This window comes from Bos taurus, unplaced genomic scaffold, assembly GCF_002263795.3.
Source record: "Bos taurus isolate L1 Dominette 01449 registration number 42190680 breed Hereford unplaced genomic scaffold, ARS-UCD2.0 Leftover_ScbfJmS_2110, whole genome shotgun sequence".
Lineage (NCBI taxonomy): Eukaryota > Metazoa > Chordata > Mammalia > Artiodactyla > Bovidae > Bos > Bos taurus.
The window spans coordinates 62514-84554 of record NW_020191195.1 but is presented as its reverse complement, the minus strand read 5'-3'; the positions used below and the strand labels follow the sequence as shown (position 1 = coordinate 84554).

The 22041-nt window shown below is 44.6% G+C and overlaps 1 protein-coding gene and 1 pseudogene across 2 annotated transcripts; one reads left to right on the top strand and one right to left on the bottom strand.

Annotated features, from left to right (window-relative positions):
- The first annotated feature begins 658 nt into the window (after window positions 1–658).
- LOC112445610 (melanoma-associated antigen B2-like) lies at window positions 659–18948 on the top strand. Of its 2 annotated transcripts, none has more exons than XM_024989103.2 (3): window positions 659–1144; window positions 16379–16435; window positions 17092–18948. In XM_024989103.2, exon 3 carries the CDS (start codon window positions 17153–17155, stop codon window positions 18476–18478), a length of 1326 nt encoding a protein of 441 aa, XP_024844871.1. In that variant the 5' UTR covers window positions 659–1144; window positions 16379–16435; window positions 17092–17152; the 3' UTR covers window positions 18479–18948. The 2 variants fall into 2 exon arrangements, with proteins under 2 accessions (XP_024844871.1, XP_024844870.1); XM_024989102.2 differs by lacking the exon at window positions 659–1144 and adding an exon at window positions 12752–14751.
- Window positions 7933–9326, bottom strand: LOC112445603 (ubiquitin-conjugating enzyme E2 D3-like; annotated as a pseudogene).
- Window positions 18949–22041: the final 3093 nt, after the last annotated feature.

The window sequence follows — 22041 nt, the reverse complement described above, 5'->3', positions numbered from 1 at the left end:
ACAGTATTTGTGAAGCATGATTACATGCAGTAGAATGTTTGAAAAGTATGCCTGTCAATCAATTAAAACAAGTCATGAGTAGAGACTGACTCTGGCTTTTGAAAAGAATGGAGCAGCATTTTTCTCTGGGAGCACACCCCATTCTGCCCCCTGCCTTCTGTGTTATTTTCCCCATCTCAGGTCAAGTCTGGGACATGAAACTGTAAGGTTTGCATAAGGGACACTGCTCAAGAGTTTGCTGGAATGTGGTGTTCCCCAGGAATCTTTTAATCCAAGAGAGAGACAAAATTTGGGCCCCCATAAGTGGGGTCTGGAGAGAAAACCACCATAAAATACAGGTCATTCAGAGACCTGCCCAAACTTGCTCTCAGGCCAAGAATGCCCAGACAGGACATTCCGTCTTATAAGCTTTGTAGTTCTCTGTGAGGTCAAAGTCTCAGTCTAAGAAGAATGGCCTCAGTTCAGTAGAGGGAGAATCTCAGGTTGGAGGGTCAGGTCCCAGGACTGGCCAGGACCATGGTGAGGTGCCTGAGTGAATAAAGAAGTATCACTAGACCCACAAATGAGGAGGCTTTACAGACCCCTGCCCCTATTCCTAACCCCAGAGGTTCCAGGCAGAGTTATAGGGATGAGAAGCCTCTTCATTTCTCTCTGATTTCAGCGAGGGAATGGATGGAACCTCAGTTCTGAGGAGGGTGGCATCTTGGCCATCACCACTAGGAAGATGAGGACCATCAGTGCCGATGAGAGGGTCTCTCCGACCAAGGAGGAAGGCTCACAGAATGGCGCTGCCCCTGTCAAGGAGAGATGCACAAAGAAGTGCCCTGATTCCCCACTAGGGACTCTGAGAGGTGAGGGCTTCGTTTGGGGGCAGGAGGACTCAAGTCCGTAGTGCGAAGGGTCCTGGGCTCCGACAGACGGCATGGTGAGGACCCTAAGTGATGACCCAGGGACTGCTGAACGCTGAACGACGGGGTCCCCACAGAGCCCCGCCCCTTCCATTATCCCTCAGAGATCGTGCACAGGGCAGCCATAGCCGGAAGTGTCTCTGCAAAACTTCCGTGCTGGTGGCGAAGAGCTCGGACTGATGTTCAGCGTGTTCGTGTGGCTAAGAGTGGATTCTCAGGACTGATCTGTAGGCAAGGTAAGGACCTGAATGTGGACTCAAGGGACCATTCCCCCGTCCTGTAACAAAGATAACGCCCAAAGTCTCATCTCTGTGATCGGCAGGGGACAGTTCCTACAACTCTCTTAGGCTGATTTCTTTGGTACATCTTCATCTAACACATTCTGTAAGGTAAGCGATTACTTGATTCTGTAAATGAAGGAAACCTAGGCCCTAACTCCAGTCACTGGGAGATCGCCAAGTGCGAACCAGTCACAGGGCAGTAAAGATGGCGACACAAAGCAGCACCCATGCACTGAACTCCCAGAATTCTCCCCTGCCGAAACTCTAAGAGGTGACACTTTGTTTGGAGGCTTGTGGACACAGTTCGGGAAAGGGAGGAGTGTCAGATTCTGAGAGATATGAAGATGGGGACTCTGAATGAGGACTGTAGAACACCCCGCCAGTCTTCTTCCCCCCGCCAACCCCACCCCTTCTGTCAGCTATCAGAGATCCTGGGTATCACAGCTTTGAGAGGTGAGGAAGAGAGGGCCCAGTGTTCCTCCAGCAATTCTTCCCACACCTAATGAAGCTGAGCCAAATTCTGTACTTTGTGGCTGAAGATAGCATTCAGTGTTCTATAAGTAGTATAGAACGAGGCATCCCAGAGGGTGCACAGTGTATAATTCCTTGGGGTTTGTGTTCTGTATGAGGAATTTAAAGATAAATCTGTGTTCTTATGTCCTTGCTACTTTTCAAAGGTTGCTTCTAAAAGCTTATAATCTAAGTGTACCAATGACATCGGTCACACTTACTGTTGTTTATCGGTCTTAAGGATAAGAGTTTTTCTGTTGTGTAAAACAAATGGGAAAGCTTCCATCTTATTTAATAAGCTGGTGCAAGATAACATGGCATTACAATATGTTATTTCCTTGACAATATGAAAAAATTAAGCAGGGCAATATGTGGGATCAAGAAATAGAGGGAAAGTAAGATGGATGGTATTTTGTTTCCCCATGTTTTATAGTCTGTGTTTTACAAAATTATAAGTGACCGTGTATGCTTTGTTAATTCAAAAATGTAAAATTAAATTCTAAGAAATTCATCCTCGTGCTCACAGGCTCATTTATTCCCTAAACAGTAATTGAGCTTCTGCTCATAGAAGACTCCATGCTAATACTTGGAGAACTGAGAAAAAGATCTAGCCACTCACCATAAAATTATAGAGTCGAGAAGCAGCTGTCATGTAAAGGAAATGGTGACATGACAGCAGTCAAATGTGAATTCCCTGATGCAAGGTAGTGGTGGGCCTTGGGAAAGTATAAGTCTTTCGGTGGGAATTAATTATAAGTTGAGTGCATGGCAGGCTGGATGAGGCTGTGGTAATCGTGACCAGGGACCAGGTTCTCACATGGTGGGCCGCATAGTTAAAGACAAAGCCTGGGATGGGAAACTGTCCTTAACAGTTACAGACACACTTCACTCTGTTGCATGTTGCTTTATTGTATTTCACAGGTACTGCTTTTCTTTTCTTTGTTCTTTTTCTTTACCAAATTAAAAGTTTGTGTTAGTCAACCTTGCTTCCAGCAAGCCTTTCGGCTCCATGTTTCCAACATCGTTTGCTCACTTCATGTCTGTGTGTCACGTTTTGATACCTCTTGCAATGTTCACACCCTCAGCAGCAAAAATGATGGACTCAGCGAAGGCTCAGATAATGGTTAACATCTTTTTTCTTTTAGCAAAGAGGTGTTTTTAATTTAAGATATCTATATTGTTCTGAGGCATAATACTAATGCCCACTTAATAACCTATAGTATAGTATAAACATAAATTTTATGAAAGCACTGGGAAACCAAAAAATTCGTATGACTCAATTGTGGTATGGACTTTCCTTTGGGGGTTGAGACCCAAACCTGCAGTATTTTCTGAGTCTGCCTGTGCTTTTGGGATTGTGAGTAAATCTGAGAAAAATCATGTAAAGCTGGCATGGAATGTGTCCTGTGCTCTTATTCCAGTACAGGGAAACCCGGTGGAGATTAGATGCTTTAATCATCTTGTCTTCTGTCTATGGAGTTTTTCAGAAATCATGGTGGCACTCCCCTGAGGTGGGATGATGCCTTGAAGCCACTGGACTGGCGCTCTCTGCCCTCGGTGGGGGAGCCAGAGCCCACGCCACTAAAAAATAATAATAATTGAAATCAAGTTATCTTGACTGTAGTTTGGCAAACAATAGGGAAGGAATAGACACTTGTGGGTGGTTAAATGAATGAAAGTGGGAGTGGTTTATGAAAAAGGGCAAGTGAGAGATAGGTAAGTTTGGGGCCCTTGAAACATTTTGGAGCTTTGTGTTACATCCACTGAGGGTGTCTCCCTCATGGTGACCTTCAGTGGCATACTCTTAACTGGGATATGCTAGTTTTCCTTGCTAACCAGTATTTTTCTGATTTATTTATTGATGAGTTTGGAGATAAGTCTACTCCTGTGAAATGACCACCACAGGTTATGCCTTAAGCATATCCATTACCTCCAGAATTTCCCTCTCATCCTTTTTAAGGTTATTTTTAATCGGAGTATAGTTGCTTTACAATATTTTGTTGGTTTCTGCCATGCATCAACATGAATCGGCCATAGGTATACATATATCCCCTCCCCCTTGAATATCCCCCCACCTCCCACTCCTTCCCACCCGTCTAGGTTTTCACAGAGCACCAGTTTGAGCTCCCTGCATCACACAGCAAATCCCCATTGGCTGTCGATGTTCCATATGGTAATGTGTATGTTTCAGTATTACTCTCGGTTTGTCCCTCCCTCTCGTCCACCCCTGTGTCACCAAGTCTGTCCTCTATGTCTGCATCTCCATCCTGCCCTGCAAATACATTCATCAATGCTGTCTCCTAGATTCCATGTATATGTGTCAGGATACGATGTTTATATTTCTCTTTCTGACTTTCTTCACTCTGTATAATAGGCCCTATGTTCACCCACTACATTGGAACTCACTGAAATATGGTCTTTTTTATGTCTGAGTAGTACTTCATTGTATACAGAAACCAGAGCTTCTTTATCCATTCGGTGATGGACATCTAGGTTGGTTCTGTGGCCTATCTGTTGTAAACAGTGTGGCAATGAACATTGGAGTACATGTGTCTTATTCAGTTATGGTTTCCTAATGGTTTATGCGCAGTAGTGGGATGGTTGAGTCATGTGGTAGTTAAGTCCAAGTTTTTAAGGAAACTTCATACTCTTCTCCATAGAGGCTGTATCAATTTACATTCCCACCAACAATGCAAGAGAGTTCCCTTTTCTCCACACCCTCTCTAGCATTTATTGTTTATAGACTTTTTGATGATGGCCATTTTGACAGATGCCATCTCACCCTTTATGTTTTGTATCTGGGATAAGAACACTTACCATAAGGTTTGACCTCTTAGTGTACAGTATAGTATTCTTAACTATAAGCTCTATATTATATAGTAGATCCCTAGAACTTATTCATTTTGTAAAATTAAACTTTGTAACTTTTGTTTAATACTGAAAATTGGAATACTGCCTGCTATATCAGTGAATAAACACTGTCAGTTATCGACAGTTGCAGCCACCACGGATGGTGAACCCTGAGGGAACACAGCATGTAAAAATACAGGATACGGGCCCCAGATATGTGAAGTTCATATCAAAGGAATGATTTCAGTGAGCCCCGATTCTTACATCTTTCCATATATGGAAAAGTGCTAAATTCCTTAACCAGGGTTATCTGGTTTTCCTTCATTTATCTTAATCTTTTGATATTCAGACTACCTGCCCTTTGTTGCAAAACTTCTATGTAACCTGGCTCCTCCGCTCCCTTCTTTGGAGGAGTTCTCTCAGGGTTACTCGAGACGCTGCCTCCTGGGTTCAAGTCCTAAATGTATGTACCAAAGAGAACATACCTGTCAGCTTTTACTGTGATTTTTTTTTCTTTTAATTTATTTATTTTAATTGGAGGCTAATTACTTTACAATATTGTAGTGGCTTTTGCCGTACATTGACATCAATCAGCCATGGGTGTACATTGTTCCCTTTCCTGACCCCCACTCCCACCTCCCTCCCCATCCCATCTCTCAGGGTCATCCCAGTGCACCAGCCCTGAGTACCCTGTCTCATGCATAGGTTGTGAATGTTTTTTAAGTCTACAATTCCTTTGCATTCACCCTCCCATAGATCATGGCAACCACCACTCTACTCTGTTTTTGTGACTTTGACCATTTTAGATTCTTCATATAAATGACATGCAGTATTTGTCCTTCTGTGTCTGGCTTATTTCACTGTAGCAGCAGGTCCTCTAGGTTTATCCATGCTGTAATAACTGGAGAGATTAGCTTCTTTTTAAGGCTGAATGGTGTTCCATTATGTGTATATTTTGCACCTTCTTTATCCATTCATCTGTCACTGGACACCTAGGATGCTTCCCTTTCTTGGCCATTGTGAGTAGTGCTGCAATGAACATGGGAGTGCAGAGCTCTTTTTGAGGTCCTGATTTCAGTTCCTTTGGATAGTAGTGGAATTGCGGAAAGTATTATGAGTTATTTTTGATTTTTTGAGGAACTGCTACACTGTTTTCCCTGTAAATTGGCTGTACCAATTTATATTCCTACCAGCAGTGTTGAATATGTACTGTTTACTAAGAAGCTTGCAAACTGTCTGCCAAAGTGGCTCTACCATTTTGCATCACCACTACCGAGGAATGAGAGTTCTTGTTGATTCACGTCCTTACCAGCATTTGGTGTTGCCAGTCCTTTGAATGCTGGCCATTCTGAAAGGCATGTCGTGGTATCTGCTTGTTTTTTTTTTTTTTTTAATTTGCAGTTCCCTAATGGTATATGATGTGGAGCATCTTTCCATATGCTTGTTTGGCATCTCGGTATCTTCCTGGGCAAGGTATCTATTCCTATCTTTTGTCCATTTTTTATTAGATGTTAGTTTTCTTCTTATTAATATTAAGATTATTAATATTAAGAGTTCTTTGTATATTTTAGATTAGAGCCTTCATCAGACATGTTTTTTGCAAATATTTTCTCCCAGACTATGGCTCATCTTCTTGTTCTCTTGGTGTATTTTTATAGAGCAGCAGTTTAAAGGCACTGAAATCTAGCTTATCAATTATTTCTTTCATGGATCCCCATCACTTTTTTCTTTGATGATATTTTGTTGATTGGTTTGCTATGTGGCACATAGGATCTTAATTCCCCAACCAGGGTTTGAGCTCACAGCCCTTGCACTGGAGGCACAGTGTTTGTAAAATTTTAGCTTTTTTATTTTGTGTTGGGGTATAGCAAATTAACACTATTGTGACAGTTTTCAGGTGAACAGTGAAGGGACTCAGCCATACATATACACGTATCCACTCTCCCCCAAACTTCGATCAGTACTACCACATAATATTAAGCAGAGTTCCCTGTGTTATACAGTACATCCTTGTTGCTTATCCATTTTAAATATAGCAGTGTGTACATGTCCATCAGAAATCCCCTAACTATCCCTGTCCCACATCGTTCCCCAACGGCAACCATAAATTTGTTCTCTGAGACTGTAAGTCTTTCTATTTTGTAGTTAAATTCATTTGTATCATCTCTTTTTAAATTATACATCTAAGATATGTCATATAATATTTCTCCTTCTCTGTCTGAGTCACTTCAGTCAGTATGATGATCTCTAGGTCCATCATGTTGCAGATTGGCGGTTGCCACAAGAAGGGGTTGGAGGATGGATGAAATGGGTGTAAATGACCCAATGGCATAAACATTCACAACTTTCACTTACAAAATAAAGAAGCCCTAGTGTTCTTTCCTGTAGAATCCCAGGGACGGGGGAGCCTGGTGGGCTGCTGTCTATGGGGTCGCACAGAGTCGGACACGACTGAAGCGATGTAGCAGCAGCAACAGCAGCAGGGATATAATGTACAGCATGGTGACTGTACTTAATCATTGCCATTGTTAAGTTGCCAAGTGGTTTCCTACTCTCTGCAATCCCATGGATTGTAGCTTACCAGCCTCCTCTGTCTGGAATTTTCCATGCAAGAATACTGGATTGGGTTGCCGTGTCCTCCTCCAGGGCATCTTCCCGACCCAGCAATTGAACCCGCATCTCCTGCATCTACAGGCAGATTCTTTACCACTGAGCCACCAGGGAAGCACATAGTTAATAATACTGTATTGTATATGTGAAAGTTCCTGAGAGAATATATATGTTTTTAAAGCGAGCTATAGTTATTGTGGGATTTCCTGGTGGCTCAGATGGCAAAAAATCTGCCTGCAATGTAGGAGACCTGGGTTTGATCACTTAGTCAGGAAGATCCCCTGGAGAAGGGAATGGTTACCCACTCCAGTGGGTAATTCTTACTTGGAGAATTCCATCGCTAGAGGAGCCTGGCGGGCTACCGTCCTTAGGGTCAAAAAGAGTTGAACAAGACTGAGCAACTAACACTTTCTCTTCATTTTCATAGATGATGTACAATATTTTATGTTTCAGGGACACAACAAAGTGATTCACAATTTGTAAATGTGATGTTCCATTTATACTTGTTATAAAATATTGGCTATTTCCCCCTTGTTTTGCAATATATCCTTGTAGCTTATCTATTTTATACATATTAGTTTGCACCTCTTAATCTTCTATCCCTGCCCTTACCCTCCCCCTTGCTGTTCTCCCCGGTAACCACTGCTAGCTTGTTCTCTGTATCTGTGAGTCTGCTTCATCTCCCTAGTCTGTTTTTTTTTTAATTCTCCAAATAAATGGTATTGTACAGCATTTGTCTTCCTCTATCTCACCTATTTCACTTAACATAATGCCTTCCAATCAATCCATGTTCTTGAAAATGGCAAAAGTTCATTCTTTTTTATGACTGAGTAATATTCTATTGTGTGTATGTGGATCTTTTCAAATTAGTGGGTTTTTTTTTTCATTTTTAGCAGTAATTTAAAGTAAGTTGAGTGCTGAAGAATTGATGCTTTTGAACTGTGCTGTTGGAGAAGACTCTTGAGAGTCCCTTGGACTACAAGGAGACGCAACCATTCCATTCTAAAGATCAGCGCTGGGATTTCTTTGGAAGGAGTGATGCTAAAGCTGAAACTCCAATACTTTGGCCACCTCATGTGAAGAGTTGACTCATTGGAAAAGACTCTGATGCTGGGAGGGATTGGGGGCAGGAGGAGAAGTGGAGGACAGAGGATGAGATGGCTGGATGGCATCACCGACTCGATGGATGTGAGTTTGAGTGAACTGCGGGAGTTGGTGATGGAGAGGGAGGCCTGGCGTGTGCAATTCATGGGGTCACAAAGAGTCAGACATGACTGAGCGACTAAACTGAACTGAAACTTTATTAACGCTTTAGTGCAGGTTGTTCTGACTTTAAGGTAGCATCACATGGCATACTTCTGAGTACATTCCTGAAAAATTCTTTTGTACTTATTTCTGTTTTATAGATCTATGCAACCTCTGGCACTGTGGAGGCTATCATCTGGGTTCGGATCACATAGCAATGAACAAATGGATATCAGAACTTTAGAAATCATTAAAGCAAGAGACCACAGTGATCTTAGAGTAGTGAACTGAGTGTTGCCATTAGTGTTCATGTCTGGATGATAAATTCTGTTGCAAATGCACCCTTAGGTAGTGTGAAGGGGTAGTTTTTAGGGAAATGAATTGTCAGAGAGATTACACTGCCTCAATATGGGCTGCCGTTCTTTTTCATAGTTGTGGTTTGCCAATGAAATGTATCATCCCCAACTGGACCTGTAGAATATTGTGCTGGAGGGTCCCTGCCCACCTCACTAAGTTCCTTATTAATCCATTTCAGCGCCACAGTCTGTGCTTTTTGTCTGACTCCTCACTGTCTCAGTGTGGGCTCAAAGGTCCAGCCAAAACTCCTGATTATCTGGTGGCTGGGAAGGACTATCTCTTCATCTCACACTGGCTCTGCCAGACACAGGTGCCTTCTTAATAAACAGGGAGGTTGGACCTGGGTGGGGTCACTGGCAGAGAGTAGATGAGGCTGGAGGGGAAGGGGAAACAAGCAGTGGAAACCCTTAGACTCAGACAAGCATCGAGTACCTGATGGAGACCATCCAAATTAGTGGGTTTTTTTTTTTTTTTTTTCTTTCAGATATACACCCGGAAGTGGGTTTTCTGGGTAATGGGTTAGTTCTGTTTTTAGATTTTGAGGACCCTCCTTACTGTTATCCATGGTGGCTGCACCAATTGACATTCCCACCAACACTGTACAGATCGTGTCCACATGCTCACCAACATTTGTTACTCCTGTTCTTTTTGGATGATAGCCCTTCTGATAGGTATAAGATAATACCTCATTGTGGTTTAAATTTGCATTCATATGATGATTAACGATGTTGAACATCTTTTCATGTGCCTCTTAGCCAGCTGTATGTCTTCTTTAGAAAAATGTGTACTTAAGTCTTCTGCCCATCTTTTTCTTGATTTTTTTAAAACTGTTATATCAACTATTTATATATTTCAGATATTAACCCCTTATTGGTTATATCATTGGCAAGTATTTTCTCCCATATGGGAGGTTGGCTTTTCATATTGTTGATGGTTTCCTTTGCTGTGCAAAAGCTTTTAACTTTAATTTGCTTTTATTTCCCTAGCTTTAGGAGACAGATCCAAAAAACTATTGCTATGATTTATGTCAAAGAATGTTCTGCTCATATTATCTTCTAAGAGTTTTATGGTTTCCACTCTTATAGCTAGGTCTTTAATCCCTTTTCAGTTTACTTTTGTATATAGTGTTAGAGAATATACTGACCTCATTCTTTGAGAGCTACATGTCAAAGAATGAGATTAGAGCATAAATATAATTTGGTAATGTCAGAAAATTAAATGTGCTTTTACATTTGAGCCAGTAATTCAGTGTTTTCAGAAATTAACTCTGAAAAGACATGCACAACCATATGAAAATACGTAAATGCCTATGCACATGTTAATTGAGGGAACATGATATATCCACAGAGTGGAGTACTATGAAGCTATAAAAAGGAATGAGTACAATTTTGTAAACTAATATGGAGTGCTTCCATGATAGATATAGATATATAAAAGAATGTGGGAGTCTGGGGCTAATGTTGATGATACCAAGTGCAGTGCCTTCCCATTCTGGTATGAAGAGGCTTTGACAGCTGAAGAAGGAGAGCCAGAGCCAGAGCTGCAGCCATTGCTCCTATGGTGCCAAGGCCAGTACACTTTCCAGAGCATGTCCAAATTTCCTCCCACCCCTAGTGAAGTCTGAGCAGATACTTCACATTGCATTTCAAGAAAGCAGGCAATCTTCCCACTAGTGGAGGGCCACGGTGGGGCTCATGGAAATTCAGCATATAAGGTATTTGTGTTCCTATACAATATGCACAAATTGGAGGTTTTTCTTTTCTCTGTTTTTAAATGTTGTTCCCTTTAATTAAAGATGTGTTTAGCTTCAGAGTCCAAGTATACTAATGGCAGAGCTCCCACATGTGCTGCAGATTATCAAGTCGAAAAATAAGAAATTTCGTATTACATAGCACAGACTGAAATCCTTGAATCATTTCTTGTCATTCGGAACAAGATAACATGATATTGGAATATGGTTTTTTTTTTTGTGAAAATGGAAATTTTTCCACAGTGAAGTCTGTGAGATTATCAGATACAGAAAAAAATCTTAAGAGGTATTCACTTCTTCATTTGTTTTATTTGTTTTAGTCTTTCTTTGTAAAATTGAAGTTTATTTACCTGGATTGGCTTCACTTATTTAAGAATGTGGGAGAAGTGAAATCCCAGTAACATTGCTTTCTTGCACACTTGCACTGTAATTGTTCAAATATCAATTTAGCATCTGCTCTTTGGAAGGCTTCTGGGTGGTTTTGGGGATGCTAAGAAAAATAAACTCAACCCTTTCTTATAGAATTCTAGAGTCTAAGAGCAGCATTCATCTAAAGTAGCTGGTGAACTGAGATCTAGGGGCCCAATAAAAATGAGGTGTAAGGAGGTGAGGGGATTGAGGGCTTCCTCATGAGGAGTCTAGTGTAAATACACTGAGGCAAGGCACTTGGAGACTTTAGGACAATAAAAGTCTGGCAGTGGAAGGTAGTTTTAAGTTAGGCTACAGGGCTAGCCCACCAGGGAGGCTGTGGAAACACTGAATAGGGGTCAGACCCTCAGATGGCGGGTCTCAAAGTTGAGAGACTTAAGCCTGGAATGGAAAACTACCCCGAATAATTGCTATGGAATTATGGGGCTTCCTAGGTGGCTGAGTGGTAAAGAACCCGCCCACCAATGCAGGAGACATGGGTTAAATCCCTGGGTCAGGAAGCTGCCCCTGGAAGAGGAAATGGCTACGCAGTCCAGTATTTTTGCCTGGAGAATCCCATGGACAGAGCAATCTGTTCAGTCCATGGGGTAGAAAAGGGTCAGACAGGACCGAGTGACTAAAGAGCAACACGAGTAGACCAGAGAGAAATCCCCCCTGGAGTGGGGATGGACTGTGCCCTGTGCTCCTGTCCCAGTGCCCGTGAACACAGTGCACAACCTAGATGTTTCATGCACATCATCTCCAAGGAGATTCTGTGAAATAAAAGTAGTAGAATGAACCCGGAAACTCAGAAGCCAGTGGGCTGACACTCTTTTCTGTGACTCATGGAAACAGAGCACATTTTACTGAAAGGGCATTCCATTCAGTGTTTTTGGCTACATTGATAATTCCACCAAAGTCTGTGAGGTGAGTCTATTTTAGGTGATGGTGAAATTGATGAAGATGGGGGCTTATTTTATTTAGTTACTTATTTATTTGGCTATGCTTGGTCTTATCTTTGGCACACAGGATCCTTGATCTTCCTTGCAGCCTGGGAGTTCTTTAGTTGCAGCATGAGGAATGTTTCAGTTGTGGCATATAGGATCTTTAGTTGTGGCTTGTGAACTGTTAGTTGCGGCGAAGCTGTGGCATGTGGGACCTAGTTCCCTGATCAGCAGTGGAACCCAGGCCTCCTGCATTGGGAGTGCAGAGTCTTAACCCCTGGACCACTAAGGAAGTCTCTAGGAGTTGTTCAGATGAAAGAGCAGCCAGGAAGGAAGACAGAATTAGTCTCAGAATCAAATTTAGAGTCTTTGAATTTCTTTCAGTTAAAAAAGTACCCCCATACTCAAAATACGATCTAGTAGTGGAAATGAAAGATTCTTTCTAAACAGCATTTTGGACTGATATGGTGTTTCATGTCCGAGAATGCCACAGATTCTCTGACATCTCCTGCATTTAAAAGATTCCTCAGGGTCGGTGGTATCCTCCAGGATGAAACTAATCATACTCATAGTAAAAACAGATATTGTGTAAAGTCCAGTGTGGTCCAGGCCATGTGCCAGGTGCTTTAGCTACATGCCACTAGCCCTACAAAAGCCACTTCACCTGAGGCTCCCCGAGTTTGGGGATGGACCCAAGTCCACACAACTGATAAGAGACAGAGCTGGGACTAGAGCGCTGGTCTGAATTTGTCCACAGCATGTACCCTTCCACTTGTCCTGGCCTGAGGTGCTCATGAGTCAGTAAATTCACTGTCTTCTAGCACTCCAACATGTATCTTGAGTGACAGAAAGGACTCTGTGACGAAAAAAATGGGATGGAATACATAGCCAAGGCAATACAAACACCAAAATAATTAAGAGTTGTGAATAAAGGAGAGAAGGAGATAATGCTCAGTTAGCAAATGATCACCTGCATGTGGAAATTCAGACACCCTCAAGTGATCGAGGGCTTACAAGATTATCTGGCGTTATCCTTCTATGTAGAAAGTAAACATTTTATTTGTTTTAATTAAAAATAGTTATTTCTATTTATTTTTTGACTGCTGGGGGTCTTAGTTGTGACACTTGGAATCTTTGTTGCCACATACAGGCTCTTTAGTTGTGGAATGTGAGATTTTAGTTGTGGCAGGAGAACTCTTAGTTGTTGGATGTGAGATTTTTAGTTGTGGCATGTGGGATCAAGTTACCTGACTAGGGATCAAACCTAGGACCCCTGCATTGGGAGCGCATAACCACTGGACCAACAGGGAGGTGCCGAGAGTAAATATTTTAGAACTACCCTAAATCTGGGGACTCAGATGGTACCGAATGCGCCTGCAATGCAGGAGACCTGGGTTCGATCTCTGGGTTGGGCACAATCCCTGGTGGAGGGCATGTAACACACTTCAGTATTCTTGCCTGGAGAATCTGCATGGACAGAGGAGCCTGCCGGGCTACAGTACATGGGGTCACAAAGAGTGGAACATGACAGCGGTTAAGCACACACTCTAAATCTGGCTGAAGAGCAGGAATATATCACCTCTATCTCTTTGACATCATAACATCTATCCTGAGTTCCTTAATTTCTGCTGCATTTTCCTAATCTTACATCACTTTTGGGACCGAGACCCATTTTCTCCAAGATTTGCTAGAGGGTGACTGCTCACTGTTTGTAGGAATATGCATTCCCCAGGAAGCCTTTAATCGAGGGACAGAAGCTGATATGGGAACCTCCATGAAGGAGGAATAAGGAGACAATCACCCCTTGATATAGTGGTCACCCAAAGACTAAGAAGAGGAATCTTAGCTCAGTAGAAGGAGCAGTCCCAGGCTGTGGTAGATGTAGTGAGGATGCTGAGCAAGAGGAATCAGAAGGACTCAAGTTGCATCCCCACTGTCTATTCTCAGAGGCCCCGATGGACTAGGATCATATGAGGATCATCCTGACTTCCAACTTGGAATTCTCAGGAGACTAGGACCTTGATGTAAGACAAGAAGCTTCATAAAACAGAGTGGAGTTACAGGATTCGTCATATGTCAATGTGAAGACCTGAAAGTGTACTCACAGTAGCACACCCTGTAAAAGGAGGCCCTGGAAAATCACTGATGCTGTGGTCCCTAGGAAGCTTGGGCACAGATGTCTGGTTGATTTCAGTCTAGAAAGTTTTAGCGAGGTGAGACCTCTGTCTAATACAATCGGCTGCAGTTTCCAAGAGCGAGGGACCTGAATCCAAGGAGGACCTCACATGCAATGCTGAGTGTTAGCAGGGACCCCTGCAGACGGAGCCAAACAGAATTCTGTAAATTCTTAGCCCTGAGAAGCCCACAGGAGCTACATCTGAGTGGTCCGCTCATTCAACCTGTGTGATCTTAGGGAGGGCTGAGTCTCCTCTAGCCAGATCAGAACCCAGATCTGCAGATGGGGGTGTCTTGAACATAACTGAACATAAGGTGAAGACCATCAGTGCTAGTGAGAGGATCTCTCCCCCAACGAAGGAGGCTCACAGAATGGCAACCCACCTGACAAGCAGAGATGCTCAGGGCAGAGCTGGCCTCCCACCACTAGGCACTTGGGAAGGCAAGGGCTTTGTTTGGGAGCTGGAAGACTCGGGTTCATAGGAGGCGGCATCCTGGGCTTTGATACAGTGCACAAGGAAGACCCAAGGACGGATGAATATTGAGCTACTGGGGTTCCCGTAGCACGCTGTGCCTGCTGTTATCCCTGAGGGACCCCACGTAAGACCTTACGCAGCCCCCCTCCACTTCCGCTTTGAAAGTCAGCGGATTAACCAGTAGCCGCGGTGACTGTTTGGCAGAGACTTAGTGTCCAGGACTCGTCCAGAACCAAGGTGAGGACCTGAATGGAGCTGAAGGGACTTTCCCAACCCTCCTAGTAATAAAAGTGACCCATCCACATCCCACCCCTGTGATACGGCTCTTATGAGTCTCTCGGAGCTATCGGCTGAATATGGTCTAGAGTGTCTCAGGCTACGGTGTTGGTCTGTGGGGGTAGGCCCGGATTCTACCCCTGGAGGAGCTCTAGGACCTAGATGAGGGCCCTGAGGGCTGAGGAGCAGACTTCGACACCGCCAAGGGGGCCACACTGAGCGGCCCCCCTATACTGGGCTCTAGGATGCCCCGGGTAGAGCTGGCCAATTGTGGTGCCCCCTGGTGTCCACTGGAGGTGGTTTTGGGGAAGTGAGAGCCTTGCTGTAATGGAATAAACCCAGTTCAACAAAGGGACCTAGTCCCCAACAATATTAATGGCTGTGACACTGCGTCAGGATGGGGGTTCCTCCCATAAGAAATGGAGTCACAGAAAGCGCCAGTCCTATTTTGAGGACTGGGAGAATCGGGCGTTTTGACATGACATTTCCCAGATCATCTCAGGGAAGTGAGAGACCAGTTCAAAGTGGGGAGCGTCAGGTTGGGAAGGGAGAGTTTCAGGTTCCCTTGTGGGATGGTGAGAACCTCTGGGGCTGTGGGGATGTTCCACACCACATCATTCAGACCACATCCTCCCTGTCATCATCCCTTTGAGACCTCAGGAATACATGGCGGTTCCCACTGCGGGCTAAAGGGGGAAAGCAGCACCCCTCAGACCACTCCGCCCTGGTCCGAGGGGTGTGGTCAGCAGATTTTTTACAAAAAGAAATCTGAGAAATTTTTCTCTGGTCAGAGAAATTTTACACACTGTCATAAGTCAAATGTAGACCTTGGTTGCTTCTGTGTACTGGCTATTGTAAAGAGTGCTGCAACGAACATTGGAGTACAAGTGTTTTTTAAGTTACTGTTTCCTCAGGGAATATGCCCAGTAATGGGATTGTTGGCTGATGTGGTCATTTTAGTCCTAATTTTTTATGCAGAGTGAATTAAGTCAGAAAGAGGAAAGCCAATATTGTATATTAACACATATACATGGATTTCAGAAAGATGGTACTGATGAACCTATTTGCAGGGCAGCAGTGGAGATGCAGACATAGAGAACACACTCGTGGACACAGTGGGGGAAAGAGAGGGAGGGACAGACTGAGAGAGTAACATTGAAAACATACACATTACCATATATGAAATAGATAACCGGTGGGAATTAGTCGTATGACACAGAGAGCTCAAACCCAGTGCTCTGTAATAGCTTAGAGGAGTGGGATGGGGTGGGAGGTGCGAGGGAGTTTCAAGAGGGAGGGGACATAAGCTATACCTATGGTTCATTCTTATTGATGTGCGGCTGAAACAAACACAATACTGTAAAGTGATCATCCTCCAATCAATAGTAAATACATTTAATTTTAAAAAGACAGAGGAAAAGAGAAGCAAAAAAATACTATAGGCCTTGAATTGGGATCTGTGTGGGACCACAGGGACATCAACCTGCCTGTAACAGCACCTGTTCTTAGAAGACTGTGTTGGTAAGATAAGGTCATCTTAACTTCCTCCTGTTGGAACACAGAGTGATTGGCTTTTACTATCACCCAGGCATCAATTCAGGAGAAAGTGGAGCTTCTCTGCCAGGAGCCCAGTTGAGGAACCTGAGTGAGTACTCAATGCATTTATCCCAACCCTTGGATTTCAGCCCAGGAAATCTCAGGGAAGGACTGTCAGGTTGAGCATCTACTTCACTGCTTTATAGCAAGTGTAGGGGAGGGGAAATGTCTAGTCTGAAGGTGTAGCCACCAGTCAGCAAATGGAGAATGGTGCCCAGTGTTTTAAGGAGCCAAGGTAAGGACCTTGAATGATGATCCCAGTGAACTCGGGATGGAAAAAACCCTACTGAGTTCTCAGCACTGGGTATCCCCTTGGAGGGAGGTGGACTGAGGCATCCTTTCACTTGCTTCTGGATCATGTGGAGGTCTAAAGTGTCTGTATCAGAGTAGCAGAGAGAAGGGTGCCCAGGCTCCACCAGGACTTGACATGGTAATACTAAAGATGAGCTGAGAGGACCCCACTGCTGGGACCTGCTGTCACCACAGTAAATCCAAAGCAGGGCTGAGAGGATGCAGAGGAAATGTCTAAGGCCTCTGTTCTTCCTCTGTGGGATTATGTGGGGACAGGCTGAGCAGGAAAACAGGAGGCTTGTGGGTTCCTAGGGCAGTGTCCTCAAGGACACCTGCAGAGGTGGCCTTTGATGAAGCCAAGGTAGAATCTCCCTGTTTTAAGGTGCTCATGTCACCTCATTCTCCATCCTCCAGGTGCCCCAATCTCCTGTCTACTGGCCCAGAATCCTGCCTTTAGTCCCTGACCACAGCCATCATGCCCCGTGGGCAGAAGAGTAAGGTCCGTGCTCGTGAGAAACGTCACCAGGCCTGGTCTGAGACCCAGGTTCTTCATGATCAGGCCACCACATCTCGGGGAGAAGAGACCACCTCCTCCTCCCTTCCTTATTCAGAGACCGCTCCCTCAAGCTCGTCTGCTGCTGGCACCCCCAAGGGGCGTCAGGGAGCCCAAGGCACCACCAGTGCTGCTGCAGGTGCTATACCCAAAAGATCTGGTGGTGGTGGCACAGCACGCTCGAGATCTGGTGTAGGTGCCAGGGGCCAAGTTCAGGAACGTGAAAATTCCTCCCAGGCCTCAGCTGCTGCTGCGAGCTCTCACAGAGATCTTCTGACCAAGAAGGCACAGATGTTGGTGCAGCACATGCTGTATAAGTATAAGATGAGGGAGCTCATTAAGAGGTCTGAAATGCTGAAGGCAATCGGTAGAAGGTACATGAAGCAATTCCCAGAGATCCTCAGCAGGGCCTCTGAGCACATGGAGATTGTGTTTGGCCTGGTGCTGAAGGAAGTCAGACCCAACAGTCACTGCTATACCCTGGTGAGCAACCTAGATTTCAGCGACAGTGAGTCTATGAGAGGTGACTTGGGGCTGCCTAAGAATGGTCTTCTAATGCCTCTGCTGAGTTTCATCTACCTGAATGGCCCCCGTATCTCTGAGGAGCACATCTGGAAGTTCCTGAATATTCTGGGCATCTATGATGGAAGAAGGCACTTCATCTTTGGAGACACCAGGAAGCTCATCACAGAAGATCTGGTGCAGGAAGAGTACCTGGAGTACCGCCAGGTGCCTGGCAGCAATCCCCCTCGCTATGAGTTCCTCTGGGGTCCTAAAGCGCTTACAGAAACCAACAAGAATAAAGTCATGGAGTTTTTGGCCAAGGTCAATGATACAGTCCCTGATGCCTGCCTGGCGCAGTATGAGGAGTCTTTCAGACAGGAAGTAGAGAGCACTGGGGCCAGAGCTGCAGCCAGGGTTGGCACTTCTGCCTTGGGCATGGCTGGCACTTCTGCCCTGGGCATGGCTGGCACTTCTGCTTTGGGCATGGCTGGCACTTCTGCCTCGGGCATGGCTGGCACTTCTGCCTTGGGCATGGCTGGCACTTTTGCTTCGGGCATGGCTGGCATGTCTGCCTGGGTTACTGCATGCATGTCTGCCTCGGTCTGGGATGGCCCTTCTGCTGCAGCCCAGGCTGAGTATCTTGCCTCAGCCAGGCCTGGCATTTCTGCTGCAGCCAGTGCTGGCCCTTCTGCTTCAGCCAGTGCGCACGCTAGGGCCGCATCCAGCCACTCATCTCGCCCCTAGTGTGGTCTGAAGGCCGTTCTTCACTTTGTGGTCAGAAAAGCCTGTCAACCTGTGTTCCTGTGATTTCTCCACCCTCTTCCTTGGTTTTAGTTCTTTGTTTTTTCAACAGAAAGTTTATTTAGGTTCATGATACAAGTATTTGAGTAAAATGGGTCACACACACTTTGCTGTTTGTCAGATTTATGAGTAACAATTTTGTTTTTTGAAATGCATATTGGAAATCCTCATATCACTTTTGTGATCCCGGATGAGAATAACATCAGTTTAGGATAAGAATATCCTTAGAAATGTGAAAGACACCACACTAATAGAAGCTCAGAACATAGATACATAGAGAGATAGCCAAAAGTTCTTCAATTTTTGGTTTGTTTTACTCTGTTTAGTCTCCCTTTTTGTAAATATAAAAGATATATGCTTGGATCTGCTTATGGTTTTCAAGATTGTTTGAAAATATAAATTAAAGCAAATGATTTATTTGTGGCTCTTCTTTTACACAAACATTAATTGAGCATCTGCTTTTAAGAAGTCTTTCATGCCTGTACTGGCGATGTTTAGTCAAAGAAACTCCCAGTTTCTGCCCATTCAATTATAGTTTCCAGGGAAGCTGTCATTCTATGGAAGAGGCTGAGAGACTCTCTACTTCAAGAAGAACAAAAAAAAAGCAGGGTAAAGAGCGGGTGGAGAGAATGTATTAATTTGGTTTCATTGCTAAGCAGAATTTTGGCTGATTGGGGAGGTTGGGTCATTTTTTTTTTTCTTTTGGTTAGAACACTGCATAGTTTCTGACATCTGATAGGTGCAAAAAAAGAAAAGAAACCCAGCTGATGTAACATCTGAGGTCAAGATCATCGTAATAACTGCGATTGCCCCTAATTTCTCAATAGAGACAGGTGCTGTGACAGATGCTTTCCATAAATACCTGACAAGGCAGGGTTTATCAAACTCACTTCACAGTGGAGAGCCCAAGGCTCATAGAGCTCGAGTTTGGTTTTGTGCCAAAATACTTAAGGCTGGTAAATGACAGAGCTAGGACTAGACTGCTCTAAACTACTGTAGCGTACATACTGTTCTTCTCCCCCCACCCTGAGACATACCCTTGTCTTGTCTTTTAAACAAGTACTTTTAACATTTGATATTTCATTTCCCTTGTGGCTCAGCTGGTAAAGAATCCTCCTGCAATGTGGGAGACCTGGGTTTGATCCCTGGGTTGGGAAGATCCCCTGGAGAAGGGAAAAGCTGCCCACTCCAGTATTCTGGCCTGGAGAATTCCATGGACTCCATGGACTGTACAGTCCATGGGGTCACAGAGTCAGACGTGACTTTCACTTTCACATGGTAATTCTCTCTTTTGGACTTCCCTGATGGCCCAGGGAAGTCCAGATGGTAAAAGCCTCTGCCAGCAATGCAGGAGACCCTATTTAGATCCCTGGATTGGGAAGATCCCCTGGAGAAGGAAATGGCAACCCACTCCAGTACTCTTGCCTGGAAAATCTCATGGACAGAGGAGCCTGATAGGCTATAGCCCATGGGGTCACAAAGAGTCGGACACGACTGAGCAACTTCACTTTCACTTCTCACTTGTCCTTTTTCTTATTTATTTATTTGGCTGTGCTAGATCTTAGTTGCAGCACATGGGGTCTACTTCCCTGACCAGGGATCGAACCTGGGCCCCCTGCATTGGGAGCCTGAGGTATTAGCCACTGGACCACCAGGAAAGTCCCCACCCTGTAACTTTTATTTCAGTGTTTTTCTCAGTACTTCGAAATTTGTCCTAGGTGATAAAAAAGAATGTCCTTGTGCTCAAGCTACTGCATCAGAATGTGTAGCCAGAGCAGTAAGAATACCAAATATATTTAACCAGAAATGCATATCCCTTATTCAGTACTCATAGATAAATGAAAGAGACGATATTCAGTGACAGTATTAGCATGTGCATTGGCCATGTTAGATAAGCTCTGAAGACCAAGGGCTCTCCATATCATGCTTACAGTCTCTTGTCTGTAGAAAGTAAATCTACCAGAACAGAAATGACATGAGAATCTTCCCCTGGCTGATGAGATAGATTTATGTACTTTTTTCCTCTGATGGATGACCACCTATCCTGGAACTCCTGCCTTGGGCTGTAGCTTCTCCATCTCCTATCACTCCTGGGACAGGGACCCATTCATTCTCCATAGCATTGCAGAGCAAACACAGTTCAAGGGTTTGCAGAGATGTGGAATTTCCCCAGAAGCCTTTAATCCAAGACACAGAAAGCAAGATGAGGGCCCCATGTAGGAGGATTGAGGAGAGCAACACCCCAGAATATGGAGGTTGGTCACTGGAACAGCACTCCCAACTGCTCTCAGTCACAGGGGATCTCAGAACTGTTGGGCTAAGCATGGCCTCGCTTATTCTTCAGGCTTCTCAGAGACCTAAGAAACTTGGTCTTGGTGCAGAGTTCTGAGGTTGGTAGAGGAGAGAGGATCAGTCTCTCAGAAATGACAGTGATTAACCTGAATGAGGGTGATGGAAAGATGCAGCCCCATAGTAGGAACCTATGAAGATATACTTGTCCTTATTGGCAAGTATATGAAGTCCAGAACAATCCGGGCTGCTGTAGTTAACACTTTCAACTCAGGTCCCTGGAAGGTAGGGATTTTGGGAATCAGCAGAGCCCTCAGCCTCAGATCAGCAGAGAATAGAGCCCCAGGAAGGGTGCAGAGTCAAAGTGAAGACCCAGGGTGTGGATATGGAAGCCCCTCGACTCACAGCCGACAGGACTACACTTAGCTCATCTTCTCCAGTTAGCCCTGGGAGGCATAGGTAAGTGCTGGCCAGCTCAAGGGCCCCGTGACTTCTGCCTGGTTGGTGTCAAGGAGATGAGGACCTTGGTTTATAGGCGGGCTGTTCATCAGAGAGTGGAAATCCCAGGTATGACAGTGGCACACTCTTGTCTGAGGAGTGCGGCAGGCAACTAGCCCATTACAATAAATTCTTAGAAAGTCCTGCAAATGTAATGGGCCCTGGGAGGGAACAGGCAGGGCTTTCAGACTAAGTTTATCCCTTATTTTCTGAAGGTGAATGGCTTCAGGGCCTTAAAGTCCTTGGGCTAATGGGGAGGCCTCATTTAGCTGATGTAGGGTACCCAGTTCCTAATAGTGTTCAATTGATGGCACTGACTGACAATGAAGGATCCCTCTCAGAAAGAAGGGGGCCACGGAGGGCACTGTCCCTGTTAGGTCTTAGACTGTGCCACTTAGGCCTGGTGACATGGTGAGTCCTACTCACTTCCTCCCAGAGGATCACATGGAGGTAAGGAATCTCATCCTGATCAAACAGAGCGACCACAGGTCAGCAGAAGGATGATTTCCAGTTTGTACCAGAGGGTAAGGACCCTGATGACTGAAAAGACCATCCATCTCAAAACAATGGGGGCAGAACACATTGCTTCCACTACTGTTAGCCTCGGAAGACCACAGCCTGTTGTGGCCCGATGAGGCAAACTCCACTTCTTCCTTGGGGGTCTCGGAATTGGGGGCCTGATGGGAGAAGCTTTAAGGCAAGTCAGGGAATATTTCCAG